Source organism: Equus caballus, chromosome 13 (assembly GCF_041296265.1).
Source record: "Equus caballus isolate H_3958 breed thoroughbred chromosome 13, TB-T2T, whole genome shotgun sequence".
Classification (NCBI taxonomy): Eukaryota; Metazoa; Chordata; class Mammalia; order Perissodactyla; family Equidae; genus Equus; species Equus caballus.
The window spans coordinates 51,494,159-51,509,578 of NC_091696.1; the positions used below are offsets into that span (position 1 = coordinate 51,494,159).

At 57.3% G+C, this 15,420-nt stretch overlaps 1 protein-coding gene and 1 long non-coding RNA gene across 2 annotated transcripts; one reads left to right on the forward strand and one right to left on the reverse strand.

The window, feature by feature from the left end:
- Positions 1–365: 365 nt before the first annotated feature.
- Positions 366–4,839, reverse strand: LOC100068549 (brain-specific serine protease 4). Its single transcript, XM_001498374.6, has 6 exons — positions 4,673–4,839; positions 3,897–3,923; positions 3,261–3,432; positions 2,729–3,006; positions 1,486–1,643; positions 366–899 (listed from the first exon to the last, which is right to left on the reverse strand). Exons 1-6 carry the CDS (start codon positions 4,752–4,754, stop codon positions 639–641), a joined length of 978 nt encoding a protein of 325 aa, XP_001498424.2. The 5' UTR covers positions 4,755–4,839; the 3' UTR covers positions 366–638.
- On the forward strand, positions 4,085–11,225 carry LOC102150376 (uncharacterized). The gene is made up of 3 exons (XR_288238.4): positions 4,085–4,211; positions 7,706–7,893; positions 10,839–11,225. It is a non-coding gene; the product is annotated as an uncharacterized lncRNA (long non-coding RNA).
- Positions 11,226–15,420: the final 4,195 nt, after the last annotated feature.

Below are 15,420 nucleotides of genomic sequence, written 5' to 3' on the forward strand. Positions count from 1 at the left end.
GGCCCAAATCCAGGAGACACAGCTTTGAGGGGAGCGGGGAGGGGGTACCCCACTCTCATACGGGTGGGTTTCTCCTAGCCAACCCTGTTCTGGAAACGCAACAGGCGCGGCCCTGCAGCCCCCACGCCCTCCCGCCCTCCACGTGGCCCAGCTGGGTCTCGCAGGCCGGCCTCTGGGTCGGCCTCTGGGTCTCCCGCCTCCTCTCCATTTGGCCGGCCTGGTGGGAGGGGAGTACAAAAGAGAAGTGCAAAGGCCGCGGGCTGGGATGTTGAACCCTAGGTGGGCAGGACATCCAGCTGTCCCCATTTTAACCCCAAATGGACCTCTGCTTCCCAATGTCTCCACATCCGAGAAAAAACAAGAACTGGGGAATAAATAATTTATTGAAATTGGAGGAATAAATAAGATATGTGGGCGGGGTTACAAATAACTGTAAAAATTATTAACATGTATTTACCCGAAGGCGCTCCGGGCGCCGGGGGTGGAGCCTCAGCCCGGGGGCGGGGCGGGGCGGGGCGGGGGCGGTCCGGCGCCGGCCCGCGGGCGCCCCCCGGAGGTAGATGGCTTATTTACAACGGAGGAAACGCCACGTGGTCAGGCGGCTGGGGTGTCCCAGGCCGCCCTGTCCCCCTAGATGCCTAACCCAGGCGGCCCTGGACGGCCCTCGGAGCGCGCAGCGCCCTTGGAGCCCGTCCTCGGCGGCCCGCGAGCCCGCTCCCCTGCGAGCGCCCACGGAGTTGCACCCCTTGCACGGTCTTCTGCACCCAGGAGCGGTGGGCAGTCAGGCTGATGTAGACGCCGGGCCGGTTGCGCTCCGCACAGCCCTCGCCCCAACTGATGATGCCTGCCAGCAGCCAGGTGCCGTCGACCTGGCACATCAGGGGGCCCCCGGAGTCTCCCTGCGGAGAGGAGGAGAGGTTAGGGACCCACGTGGGGCAGGGAGTGGGCAGATTCCAAGACCTGCACGGAGCGTGGCAGACGGTTCCCTTCGCGGAAACCCGTTTCTCCATCCTAGAGGCCCCGCACTCGAACTCCACACTGTGCGAGGCCTTCTCCCTCACAGCCCATGAGGCAGGCAGTTTTGTTATTTGTTTTACAGATGGGGAAACTGAGGCTCAGAAAGAAGACTGGCTTGGCCAGGCTGGCCACCGTGGGCAACAGAGTAGGAATTGCAGCCAGGGCCTTAGCCGCCCAGCCACAGTGTTGACCATGACACTGTGTTGCTGCCCTCTACCGTGATGACCCGGCTGGAGCTGCTCTGGGGCCGGGTCTGGAACCCCTCAGGAGAGTGCAAGCTGTCTGCGAGCGGGCTCTGGCACACCTGAGACACTCAGGGTACCTTGGAACAAATGGATGAATGGCTGAGGCTGGGCTCTGAAGGCTTCTAGTGGGCCCATTGGGTCACAGCTGATTCTGGGGGAGGCCTGGCGAGCAGTGACACAGCTCAGTGGGACGGGGTGGGGGGGGAGAAAGTGGGGTGCTCACCAGACAGGCATCTCGCTCCCCCTCCAGGTAGCCAGCGCACAGCATGTCCTCTGTGATGGCTCCCTGCCCAGCTCCCTGCCAGTACAGGCGGCTGCAGATTTCTGAGTCAATGATGGGCACCTTGAGCTTCTGCAGAGTCTGTGGGTGGTGCAGGGGCACTGGGAGAAGGGAGAAGAGAGTCAGGCTTGCGAAGTTCTCCTCCTGGTTGCTTCTACTCCCCTCAGGGGCTTTTCTCAAAGGCTAAGGGATCAACTCTGCCAGGCTGTCCCCAGATGCTTGTGGAAAACCCGGATTCCATAGCTCCACCTCTGGACCGCCTGAATCGGAACACGAACGTGCAGACAGACATTCTGCATCTTTAACAAGATCTCTCATGCCCAGGAAGTGGTTAGAATCGGCGGTCCGGGCTTTTCCTGTCTCAGGCTCTACGCTATGCAGCATGGGGACAGCTACAGGTTCAGTGTTCGGTAAAGGACCTCACAAGGTTGACTGTTATCAGGACTTGAGAAATCCCCCTCGCCCTGCCCTGGGCTGGTCTGTAGACCCTCCCCAGCCCATAATTCCAGCTCTCACAGGAGCCCCTAAAGATGCCCATGGGGAGGCTGGCTGCAACTTCAGAGTCAGTGGGGTCCCTAGACCCCCAAACCGGTGTCATTTCTCTTAGTTCTTCTGGAATCTGGTGGCGTTTTCTCACACTTTGTCCTTTCTTAGTCAGTCTCTCTCTATCATCTATCTCTCTCTCTCTTTCTGATTTTCTTCCTCTTACTTTGTCTAATCTGCTTTGTGTTTCTAGATGATTTCCAAACCTCCACACTTGGCTTGACAGATTTTACGGGCCTGGAGGCTGCGTTTCCTCCTGGGAATTTTGCCTGCAGTTGTGGCATGCCGCCACCAGAGGGCGCCTGTTCCCGCTTTGGAGTCTTAGGGCCGTTTTCATGTTCATCTCTCAGCTTGGCCCCACACCTGCCTCCTTTCAGCCACTCCTACATCACTTAATAGCTTCGTTGATCTGGCTGTTGTTGCCTCAGAACACAGCCCAAGATCCCTTTTAACCAGAAATGACCTAAAATTGTCCACCTAGATTTCTGTGACTTCGCATCTCTGGATTGCAGCCTTTTCTTCTGTCTCTGGCTGGCTGGGCCTCTGGCCTCTAGCCGTGGCGCCCATGGTACCTATCTCTCTAAGTGTCCGCGACCCTCGGTCCCCATCCACCCCCAACCGCCTGGTGGGGAAGAAGCCGCACCTCCGTCTTGGACACTCCCCCAGCCTGCAATCCAGCAGTCTGTGTTCGGAGGGAGATGGACAGAGGAGTCAGGCAGGCAGATGGGCAGGATTCGCTCAGAGAACTGGATGGGGTGTTCGAGGCGCACCAGGGCAATGTCTGCCCGGGAGCCCTCCTTCCAGGAGTACACGGGGTGGGGCTGCACCCAGGCGACACCCACCTCCTGGGATCGCGAGCCCGGGTTCCCCAGCTGCCAGGCCCCCAGCAGCACGGAGAACTGGAGTGGCTTGTTCATATTGCTAGAAGGAAAAGGGAAGAGGGTTGGGTTAGCCAGGAGCCACAGGTGGCCAGAAGGGGTCTGGGAGGGGGTGTCTGGGGGAACAGCATGTATGTGAACGCCCCCGCAAAGCAAAAGAGGCTTCTGGGCAGAAGGAGGGTCTCTCCTGAGGGGCCCCGAGACTGGACCGAGGCCTGGAAGCCAGGGCCATGTGGGAAACCCAGGATGGGGGACAGGAAGCCTGGAGAATCAAGTGGAGGAGCCAGCCGTGCTTACCCTTTGAAGCAGTGGGCGGCAGTGACCACCCAGCGGCTGGTGAGCAGGGAGCCCGCGCAGTGGTGGGTCCCATTCTTCTGGATGCTCACGACCCAGGGCCACTCAGCATCGGCGCTGTCCTCACCGCCCACGACCCTGTTCAGCTGTTGCGGCTTCCCACAGGCCGGGGGGGCTGTTGGAGGAGGGTCCTGTGTTCTATCGTCCCCTGGGGCACCATGGCCTTCACCTTCCAGCTTCCCTTCACCCACCTCCAGACTCCAGACCCACCTCCCGGACTGGGGCCTCTGCTCGCAACCTACCCACCTCCCTGTGGCTCCCTCCCCCCCCGCCCCACACCTGCCCCTTCCTTTGCTATTTCTCCCCAGCAGCCCCCTGCCCCACCTCCACCTCTGCTCTCCTCTCTGGCTGGCCTTGCCCCTCCACTAGGTTCTCAACCCGCCCACTTCTCTTTTCCTTTAGCTTCTCAGGCCTCACATCTCAAGTCTCTGCTCCATTCTCCAGGCCTCTTTTCCTGCCTCTCCAACTCCACCCTCGTACCCCAGCACCCCCTTCTGACCTGCCCCCCACAGACAGACACATGGACACTGCCCTCCACTTCAGGCTTCACCCCCTCCCCTCAAGGCAGCTCCTGCTCACCAGGTGTGTAGGCAGCATCGAGGGTGGCTGCGGACAAGAGAAGGGAAGTGTCAGTCTAGTGGAAAGGAACCCCCAGTGCCCAGTGGAGAGGGGCCCCCAGTGCCCAGAGGCCCTCCCCAGTGGCTCACAGCCCTGACCCCTCAAGGCGTCAGGGCGGGGCATTTCCTGGAGCCGGGGTAGGGCGGACTGAAACCTCAGGCCCTCGCTGGAAGCTGTGCCTTACCCTCCCACCAGCTTCCTGTCCAGCCTGTGCCCGCACCAGATCCGCCTGCCTGGGGGATGAGGGACCAGCTCCTGGGGCGTCTCATACTGAGGGTAAGAGTTGGGGAGCCCACCTACCCTCTCAGGCGCCTGCGTCTGTGGCCCAGACCCCTCACCTCCAGGCCCGAGGCCTGGATGCTGCTGCCCCAGGATTGAAACGTGCAGACCCAAGTGACAGGAGGGAGGGAGATGATGAGGATGATGAAGATGATAAATAACCACCAGAGCCGAAGAGGATTGAGCCTCACTGTGCGCTAGGCCCTGTCCCTCGCGCCCGCTGTGCTGTGCGTCTAATCCTCACAGCTGCAGAGGCAGCCGAGGCACGGAGCCATCAGATAAGAGAGAGAGGGAGAGCGAGGAGAGCAGGAGGAAAGGAGCTGAGCGGGGAAAGGAGACTGGATTCAGGGAGGACCTGGAGGGAAGGCGGCTGGGTCAAGAGGGCGGGCAGAAGTGATCCTGGAGGGGCAGAGACGGAGGCACAGAGGAGGGAGGGGCCGCAGGTCCTCAGGACTCACCTATGGAAGCCAGAAGCAGCAGGGGGGTCAAGATCCTGAGACAGCCCCCACCCAGGGCTGGGGGAGTTCTGGAAATCGCCATGGCGGGTAGGGGTGGGAGCACAGCCGGCCGGGAAGCTGTGCTGGCCACGACAGGAGTGTGCAGACCTGCCTGCAGGTCGCCCCAGGTTTTATCCTGAGAGGCGGAATGCCGTCGGACCAGTCCCCCGAGTGATGGCTCAGTCCCTGCCACCCGGGCTGTAGGTCACGGGGAGGGGGTGGGGCTTCGGGGAGGAAATGAGCCGTTAGGGGGTCTGGGGGCTCTAGCTGAGACCCCTTCCTCGGGTCTGGATCAGTGGACTCAGGCCTTTGGATTTGGGACTCAGGACCCCGGCTATGGGCCCAGGATCCGGCCTCTGGAGAGGCAGGCGAGGCGACCTGGGCCCAGTGGTCTAGGCCATGGCCTTGACATTGACTTGGCGGGGGGGGGGGGAGGCGTGTAGCAGAGAAGGGTCCCCACGGCTTGAAAGAAAGGGGTTCCGAGTGTGGAAGGCAAGGCGCTCAGACCCCAGGGCCTGGGTCTCAGGTGTGGGGTGTTGGGGAGGCCCCAGGGCCTTGGGGAGGTGGGGGCTGCCCTAAGACTCAGTAACGGCTCCTGCCTCCAGGGGCCTCTGGCTACCCTGCCATGACTCAACGGGAAACCTGGGCCAGTCCGGGGCTCCGGGATCCCGTTAACCTACTTCCCGGAAAGCTGTGAATCAGGCCCCCAGTGGCCTCGCCATCCTGGGCTGCCTTCCTGGGGGCCCTGTCACTCAGATGCCCGATGACTCACCTTCACCTGGGCTCTGGGGAAGCCTGGGCAGAGCCAGCCAGGTGCCCAGGGGGCTGTGACTGATGCAGCTGCCCTGGAAGGGCTGGGGTACTCAGTCCTACACCCCACCCCAGCTCCTGGGACTCCCCCCCACAACTCCCCCTAGGGGTCAAAGGGCCACTGGGCTGCACTGGCAGTGATGTGGAACATGAGGTGGTTCCCCTCAGAGCACCCCCTTGCCACGGTCAGGTCCCCCTGACTCAGTGCCCTACCCTCAGGACACCCCCACCCTGCTCAGGAGGAGCCAGTTTCTTTCTCCAAGAAAGACTATGCGTCTTTGTCCCTTCCTTCATTTAATCAGCAGACCTTGTGCTGGGCCCTTCCTACATCTGGGGAGGCAGAAATCACCTCCTTTAATGCTCAGATTCCCTTATTGTTAGCACATTCTGCAGATGGGGAAACTGAGTCCACTTAGGGGGTTTAGTGACTTGCCCAAGATCCCCCAGCTGGTGAGTGGTGGGGCCTGGATTTGAACCCAGAATCTGGACACAAGCGACTGACCGAGACTCAGTGGAGCCCCAAGGAGCTCGGTCCAGTGGACAGATGATTATCACCCAGGGTCCTACTGATGGGGTGCTGGGGCCTTGGGAGCCTGGGGAGGCACCTGACCCTGGCGAGGGGCCAGCAAAGGCTGCCTAGAAAAGGAGGACCTCGAAACGGAAGCCTGGAGAGCAAGCTGGAGTTGACCTTGCAGAGGCATGTGTATGGGGGTCAGCAGAGGGGAGATCCGGCACTGGGCTCAGAGGAGAGAGGGAGTGAGTGCCCCGTGGGGCTGGGGTGCAGACAGACGGGGTGCTGGGAGGGGCTGGGGGCTGCAGCAGGTGGATCCTCACTGTACCCCGCCCCCCCCCCCCCCCCGCCCCCAGGCAGACCGCCACAGCTTCTCCTGAGCTCCACAGCTTGGTCAGCTCCTGTTCTGCTGGGTTGGGGGGATCCCAAGCTGCCCACCTTCTTGGGCTGTGAGGGGTTGGGTGGTGGCAGGGCTCCAAGAGTCTGCAAGAGTCAGTCTCCCTGCACCAAAAAGGACCATTGGTGTGTTTTCCTGGCCCCTGCTTCATAGGGAGGGCAGGAGGCACTCAGGGTTAAACTGCAGGCCAGACCTACCCCATTGCTCCTGCCCCATCACGCAAGGACAGGCCCCTGCCCCACCACCCAGGGACAAGCCAAAGATGGGACACAGGAGCCCTCAGCAGCCCCCAGCTGATGCATTATTCTATCCCAGGATGGGGGTAGGGAAACTGCAGGAAAACAGCGGCCAAGGTGATGGCAGTTTCCACGGGGCCCGCATCAGCAGAAATGCCAGCTACGTTGGGGCAGGGCACGCCCCCTCCTCACCTGCTCACTCTCCTGGGTCTGCCTCTGTGCCCCATGGCTGGCCATGCTTCTCATGCTCCCCCAACCCACTCCCTTCCTGAAACTAAGGTGAATTGGCCTCCCCAGTTCACTCAACAGGCGTTTATTGGGCACCTGCTGTATGCCAGGCCCTGTGCCAGGTGCCAGGACATGATGGTGAATAAGACAGGTCATACTCTCAGGCAGGAAGCATCTCCCTGGGGTGGGAGGCAGATGAGCAAGTAATGTCAGCAAGGTGTTGTGGGGGTGGGCACAGAGGCCATGGGACTGGGGAGGGAACAGGGGAGAGGGGTGTGGGTATGGACCCTAAAGTTGGGTGCTGTGTGCTGCGACCCCTGAGGGGAGGGATGGTTTGAGGAGACTTCTTGTGGATCCTCAGGATTTAGGTTGGTACCTGGTACACACTGGGTCTCGACGGATGCTTGTTGAATGAATAAATGAGCATGGACGAGGTGAGTCTGAGGGATTCCACTGGGGACCAACTGCTCCAACCTCCTGCCTCTCCAGTTTCCTCTCCGTTCCAGCTTTTCCTGCCTTTTGTAAGACTTGGATTGCTGCCCAGGTGACCCAAGGGGTAGGCATGTGCCCCAAGATATTACTGTCCCCAAGATGGTGGCCAGGAAGAGGGCCCCAAGGAGAAGGGCTTGGTAGGAGGCAGAGGAAGTCTGGAAAAGCCAGCAAAGACTTCCTGGCACAAGTCCTGGGCAGGAGTCCCCAAGACCGGCTCCCCAACACCCAGGCAGTGCAGACCCAGGTGTGATTCAATATTCATTCAACTAACTCCTTACTGAGCGCCCGCTGGGCACCCTGACTCAGCAGCTCTTCACCAGGCACGAGATGGATGGGCTGCCCCCCACCGCTGTCCGCTGCTCAGTGTCCCTGCCAGGCCACCCCAGGGCCACTGATGATTTCACGGCGAGGTGTGCCTGATGGCTAGGGCTGCAGAGGCATCGCATGCTTGCAGCTGGAGCTGGCCACGCTCACCACAAAGAAGGGCCTCACCGACCGCATTTCAGAGGTGAGTGCCGGGGTCAGGCCAGACACCTGCACGGGGCAACCACTCATCATCCGACCAAAGTCTCCCAGCACCCACCATGTGCCAGGCGCCACCCTGAGAGCTGAGGATACAGCAGTGGAGGAACCGAGACCCATCCTGGTCCCCAGGAAGGGCAAACGCAGAGGCTCAGGTGGATGGGGCCACCAGATCCCAGTGGCAAAGGAGAGATATGAAGGCTGAGGGGGCTGACTCCGCAGGCTGGGCCTCCCTGTGGAGGTGACATGGAGTGGGCTCTCGAGGACAAGTCGGGGACACTAGGAGAAGAGGTGAGGAGAGCGTTCCAGTGTGAGGGACCAACCGGCTCGGGGCACAGGGACAGGGTGCTCCGGGGCCTCCCCTTACAAAGGGGTCTGCTTAAGGGCAGGGGGAGCGGCTGACGGCTCAGCAGAATGCGCTGCGGGTCCACCTGGATCAGAGGTGCAGGGAGGGGTGAGGAGAGACAGGCGGGAGGCAGCGTTGTGTCCTGGTGAGCCTGGGGCAGGGACTCCCCGGGCCACCATGGAGCTGGAGAGATGTGGATGGCAGGTGCCCGCGAGCGAGGCAGGTAATGCAGTGACAACCGTCCAGGCGTCTGGTCACCCTAGGCAGCGCCTCTGTCCGGACCTGCAGCCGAGGGGTTCGGCTCTCACTGCGAGTGGGGGGAGGTCAGCATGGCATTGTAGGCTCAAGGGCCCCGTGGTTGGAGATTTGGGGAAAGTAGGAGGTAAGAGCCCAGGGTGCTCTGACCTCTAAGGCCTTCAGCATCCCTCTGATCCCGAGAGAGGGACTGAGAGGAACCCAGCAGAGCGCGATGACAGTGTGGGACCTGCTCTCTCCTCTGGGGTATAGATTTTCATGAAGTCCTGGCCCTGGCTCTGAGGCTGCAGGCTGTTTGCTGCGAGGAGAGGCCGGTCCCTCTGAGCTGGGGAATGGGGAAGACAAGTCCTCAGGGAAGCTGGGAGCCTGTGGGAGCCCACTCTGAATCCCAGGGGCCCCCGAGTCCTCTCGGCTCTAGCAGGGTGTTCTGAGACAGGAGCTGCAAACCAGCAGTGGAACCCAGCCCTTCGGCGGGTTTTGTTAGACCTGCAGGGTTGTGTTTGTTTTTTTCAAATTGGGCAAATCCACACATTTTTAAAATCTGAATTTTGACTAATGCTGCTGTGAACATGAGTGTCCAAGGATCTGCCTGAGTCCCTGCACACCCATGCTCACAGCAGCATGATTCACAGTAGCCAAAAACGGAAACAACCCAAGTGTCCCTCACCAGAGGAATAGACGACGTGTGGCCCATCCACACACTGGAATATTATTTGGCCATGAAAAGGAATGAGGTACTGACATAGGTGGCAATATGGAGGAACCCTGAGGACATGAGGTTCAGTGAAATAAGCCAGACTCAAGACAACAAACACTAGGTGATTCCACTCCTATGAGGTCCCTGGAGGAGTCAAACTCACAGAGACAGAAAGTAGACTGGTGGGTGCCAGGGCTGCCGGCGGTGGGTGGGGAGTGAGTGTCGAGTGGGCGGGTGTGGAGTTTGGGAAGATGAAAAAGCTCTGGAGACGGATAGTGGTCATGGTTGTACAACGCTGTGAACGTGCTTAATGCAACTGAATCGGACACTTAACGGTTAAAATGTTAAATCTTATGTATATTTTACTACAACTGAAAAAATGAAAAAAACTGAACATCCACATTTTCGTGAACATCAAAATCTGTGGCAACACCGGGCCCATTGGGCTGCGTGGCCCAGATTGTGGCGCTGCCCCGCCTGCCCACCCCCACTCTGCGACACCTGCTAGGGCACTGGGTCTTGGGGCATCTCCTGCTCGTGCAGCACAGGGCCTGGGACAGCACAGAAGCCCCATCCCCCACTCAGGTGACTCAAGTTAAGCTCCCAGAGCAAGCCGAGCGCTCCAAAGCAGCCAGGTAAAACAGTAGCTTCTTCCTCCAACCTGAGCCTCAGTTTATCCATCTGTGAAGAGGATCAGTCAGCACCCCATGCCTGTCGGGACCACGCGAGCAAGGGCTACTCGGGTGTGAAGAGCTGGCAGCCTTGCACGGCTGAGTGCCCATTGAGCAACGGGCCAGGCTATGCTCGTCTGCAGGCAGGGTTTTCCGAGGTATTATAATGGTTTTCAGGAACCCAGCCTGGCTGGCCCCAGGGACATTGGAGGACACTGCTCACGGCTGGTGTTTAGTCACCTTCCCGCAGGGACGTCCTTCTTCCTGTCTAACCACACTCCTGAACTGTCCTGGGAACCTGGATATCACTGGGGCTCCCTGCCTCTTGGAGACTTGAGTCAAACTTGACTTCAGTCCTGTCCCAGGCCCCGGGTCCCTCTCGGAGCCCTCCCCACAGCTCCCACGCCCCTGGGCCTCACATTTTCCTCTGCCTCTGCCCAGGCTCCTCAAGGCCTTCTCAGTTCAGCCCATCCCAGCTCTGCCCCGTCTCCCTTCCACAAGAAACCCAGCCTCACACGGCACGCATGCCGAGTCCCTTCCCCATCTTCTAGCTGGCCAACCCTGGGCTGGGTGGTCCAGGCACTCCCCACCTAAAATTCTGGGGAATAAAATGTTCTCCATCTTCTAACAGCATTGCCTGTCCTCTGGACATTTCCTTAATGGGAGCTGAGCATCCCCCTCCTTGTCCAGCCTTCCTTCTCTGGTCTTAGGGATCCCTTTTCCCCAGTCCCTTCTTCAACCCCATACTCTCTAAACGCAGAGCGCCCCGCTGTCTAACTCTTCGAAGGCTGGACTTCTAGGGTCCAGGTGTTAGCTAGGTGACTCCACGTCTTCACTTTGGCTAATGTCTTCCTGGAATACAGAGCGTTATTGGTTCTTGTGGTCCACCAAGACCTTCAGGCATTTTTTCACCTGTACTTACACCATACCTTAATAATGGTCTCTCTCTTTCTCTATGGCAGGTCTCTATGTGATCTTCCTGCAGAGTTTCCCTTCCACAGCTTAGAGCACTCTCCTAGGGTTTCTTCACAACCTTCTCCTCCTTCAGAAAAGTTGCCGCACACTGAAATTCCTAATCACATTTTCCCCAGTGACTCCTATTGTTATGGAAAAAGCCCCACCCGCCTGGCTGGGAATCTTCGAAGACAAAGGTGATCAGTCTTCCTACAGAAATGTCACTGGACTGTTCACTCTGGGGGCCAGAACCCCTCACCCTCACTCCCAACTTCCCAGTCTACATGCTCCTTCCTCTGGTGGAAGGAAAACCCTTTCTATTGCCCCCCACCCCACCTCCACAATAATTTTCTCCTCATGTCTGGCTAATTAAATTGATCACAGGTGAGTGTGGAGCCACTTTCTGCCTTGTCTGTTTGTTTCCCTTTAAAATAACATGTTTATTAAAGGGATGTGTTAATGCAGGCTCCTATTGGCTAGCAAGAGCTGTTTAAGTTTTCAGGAATTTTGCAATGGTTGACATCACATGAGCATCTTGAAATCGCCATGCCTGATGGGACAGTTTACATCACGAAATCAGCAAATGCTACAAAATGGGTCTTTTAGCCCCTAGATAGCCCGCTGTGAAATATTGACCCGCACAGCCCTGAGTATCATCCACCACGTGACCAGCATATTCTACAGCCAGACTCTTCAACACCCGAGCACACTCCCTGCCTCCACCTAGGACCAACTAGAACCACACTCCATGGCACTGAGGGATCAGTCTGGAAGGACCGCACTTCCTCCTCGCCAGGAAGCAGAGAGATGAGCTCCAGACCGGGAAGGGCCGAGCCCAGATGGAGCCTGGCAGGAAGGACAGAGGGAAATGGGCAAGCTGGCTGAACTGACTGGCTGGGCACCCATCGCCAGGCTGGGCAGCTCCCAGCACTCTTGGTGACACATCAGTGACTCGAAGACCCAGGAGAGAGGGCAGGACCTCAGGGTTGTGAGGTCAGAGGTCATGGCCAAGGGCTCATGGAGAAGTGACTGACTGCATGGGATTACCCACACTGGGGGGCAGGTGCAGAATGAGGGGCCCCAGTTCAGCTCCTGAGGTGAGCTGGACACAGAGCAGGGATCTGCAGGGCCCCTTGGCCCTGCCTTTGCAGGTTCATCCTGAGCCATGACCTAGTGCCCAGGTGATCTGGGTGGCCGAGTTATGCCAGGGGAGAGGAAGCATGGAGAAACCAGCTCCGGCCTCCCCCACAGGGTGGAGAGCTGCCTTCAACCACGTTCCTCCTCCACCTTCATCCTTCTAGGGAAATGAGTGATGGTGCTAATCACTGCTAATGAATGGCTTCTGGGTAAGTCAGAGTGCAGAGCTTTTCTCCAGCCAGGAGGACAGACAGCTCTGGGGCAAGAGGCACAGGCGTACGGGCAGTCAGGCAGCAGCTGGGACTGGGACGCCCCCCAGTGCTCGGGACCTGGGAGAGAGGCCCAGAGAGCCTGGTGGAGGTCCGAGGCCCCCACTCCCACTCCCACAGCTGTTCCTTCAAGTCCTAGTCTGGGTGCTGGCGACTTGGACTCCCAGCAGGCATCTCAACCTAGGACATCTGGAAGCCAGACACTCACCCGGCCCCTCATCTCAGAAAGCGACCCCAGTTCACCCAGGTGCTCAAGCCGTATGCCTCAGAGTCATCCTCGATTCATCCTTTTCCTCCCCACCCACATCAAATTGAAAAGGAAAAACTACTTCTCGGTACTCCCAGAATACTTCCGACCCCAGTTGAGTGGATTTCCCACACCAGGCCATTCTCCAGTTCTCTGTGGACACTGACTGAGTGTCCTGCAACTTAACTCCATTCCGACACTAACTGGAGTCAGTACTGACCCACAGATTCAAGGGTCAGTCCCACCAGACGGCCCCCACTTCAGATGCCAATGGCAGGTAACGGGTCCTCAGGTTACCCACAAACTTCTGTCCAACTTGGCTATAAATCAGGAGCTCCCAAGACCCCCTCCTCAGGTTTGATAATTCGCTAGAAGGACTCACAGAACTCAGGGAGATACGTTTTACCAGTTTATTACATAATAAAAGATACAGATGAACAGCCGATGAAGACGGACCTAGGGCAAAGCCCAGCGGGTCCTGAGTGCATGAGCTCCTGTCCCACGGAGCCGGAGCACCACCCTCCCAGCACGTGGATGTGCGCACCAGCCCGGGAGCTCTCTGAACCCGGTACCTTAGGGATTTTTATGGAGGCTTCATCTCGTAGGCATGATGGATTATTAACTCAATCTCTAGCACACGCACCCACCCCCAGAGGATGTGAGACAGGGCTGAAAGCTCCAAGCTTGGTCTGTCAGGTGACCAGCCCCCATCCAGGAGCCATCCAGATCCCACCAAGAGTCACCTCATTAGAAAGAAAGATGCTCCTATCACCCAGGAAATTCCAAGGGATTTAGGACCTCGGGGTCAGGAACTGGGGGCAGAGACCAATATATATATTACACATATTTGAAGTGTAACTGCCTGACGTTCAGCTTTGGATTGCCGAGGCATCCATTTCAAAGACATCCGTCTCAAATAAATAGATTGCCAGCCGTGTGACACAGCTACTAGCTAACAATTAGATAAGGAGCCAGGCTGCCCCACCCAGGGAGGTCCCCTTTCAGAAACCCCTGGGCAACCTAGATAGCTGACTGCTTGAGGGACCCCACTTGTCCCTTCCTGCGCCCTAATGCCCTCTCTTAGGTTTTGAATTCGCCAATAGAGCGAACCTGCAAAACCGCAGCCTCTCCCTCCTTGGACCATAATATGGGCAGAGCTCCCTGGTCCACACTCTCCCCTCTCCCCTACAACTTTGCTGTGTGGCCTCCAGGACCCGTGAGAAATAAATCTGGGTTTTTTTTCCCCAAAGTTTCCTGATGGTTGTTGCTGAGGTGCACCTTGCAATCACAATAAGAACCCCAAGGGCCTGTCCAGCCACAACACATCTGCGGGGGCCCTCACAAGCAGTACGGGTGAGGGGGTTGTGGGAGGAGTGCCTCAGACATTGCTAGCCAATAGCATTACTATCAACAGGCAAGACTGATGCAATATTATTGCTTATTACGTCACACCAATCCATCGGCGGGTCACAGTGTTTCCATCCTAGAACAAGTGGGAAAATCCAGGCTCCTCTCCCCAGCCACACATGTCCACCAGTGTCCCCTGGACACTGCAACAGCCCCGGGACGGGTCCGCTGCTCCCCCTCCAGGCTCTTCTCCCACAGCACCCAGAGATGTTTAACAAAACATAAATCAGATTGGGGCACTTCCCAGTTTAAAACCCTACAGGTGCCCACTGCACTTAGAAGGAGATCCAAACTCCTCGTCCCCCCTCTAGGCTCTGCATCCTCTGTGCCCTGCTGACCCCTCTCCCTTCACATGCCCACTCCTCCCAGCTCATTCCTGCCCGGCCACGCGGGGCCTTCGTCTCCTCCAAGCATGGCTCCACCTACGGCCCTTGGCACGTGCTGTACCATCTAGCTGGAAGGTCTTAATCTTCACGGCTGGCACCTTCTCTTAGCTCTTAAAGCGACAGCCTCTCTCTTACTCTTACTCAGCCCTGTAGGGAAAAGTGTGGAGGGTTTGAAATGGGCAAACGCGATTACTGGATATCTTTCTGCCGGAATGCTGGAGCCTCCGGGGACTATCTGATCCTCCAGGAGCATATGCCTCTGTGGTCTCTGATGAGGCTGTTACAACCCTGTAGAGACAGAAGTTAGTTGGCAGGAAGCTGAGAGTAATACAAATACTCCGTTCTTAGAAAAGTGAGGCCCTTCCCACCGATGAGCTGATTGTCACGCCCCGAGTATCAAACGCTTCCCCAGTTTGCATCAGCCGGCAAACTCACTTCAGCATTCCTTATTTAACCATACATGTCGGGTACTTTGACTCTTCTTCCGAATAAGTTGTAATATCCTACTGGTTCCCTCCTTAAATGATAAATAAACTCTTTGAGATGATTCTAGGCAAGTCACAATTTTACCCTTTTGTGAAAATCATCCTTTAGCAGCAGCCTGTATATTTCTCTCACTAAAGTTATGTGTGTATTTATACAGTGGCTTAGTCAACTGTATGTTCCATGAGAATAGGGACCTTTTTTGTTAGGAAAAATTGTGGGAGGCTTTGAAATGGACAGAGACTAACTAGGTGTCCTTTCATCGGGACCCCGGGCACGGTCTAGCAGCCCCTTTCGAGTGTCTGACTCTATGGGGGTCTTTGTGCCTGTTTGCAACTACGCTATTTACATTTTCCCCTCCATCTCTCCGAAAAGATTATTCCAAACATAATGTTTTCTTGCTCTATAGGACACTGAGCAGTTTTACACCATCTGCAAATTGCTTCTGCATCCCAGATTTCCTGCGTACGCGTCTTTTCTTCACATTCCCTTTAAACCAGGTTTAGCATCTTACTGGGATCTTTTGACAGAGTTTATATTTATTTGAAAGTCATGCTTTTACTTTTCTGAAAATTACACTTTTTACAGCTTACTATTTACATCCTGAGTGCTTGGCATGGAATTGCCCCCTCCATTTTGTTCAATCGATTAATTAATTAAA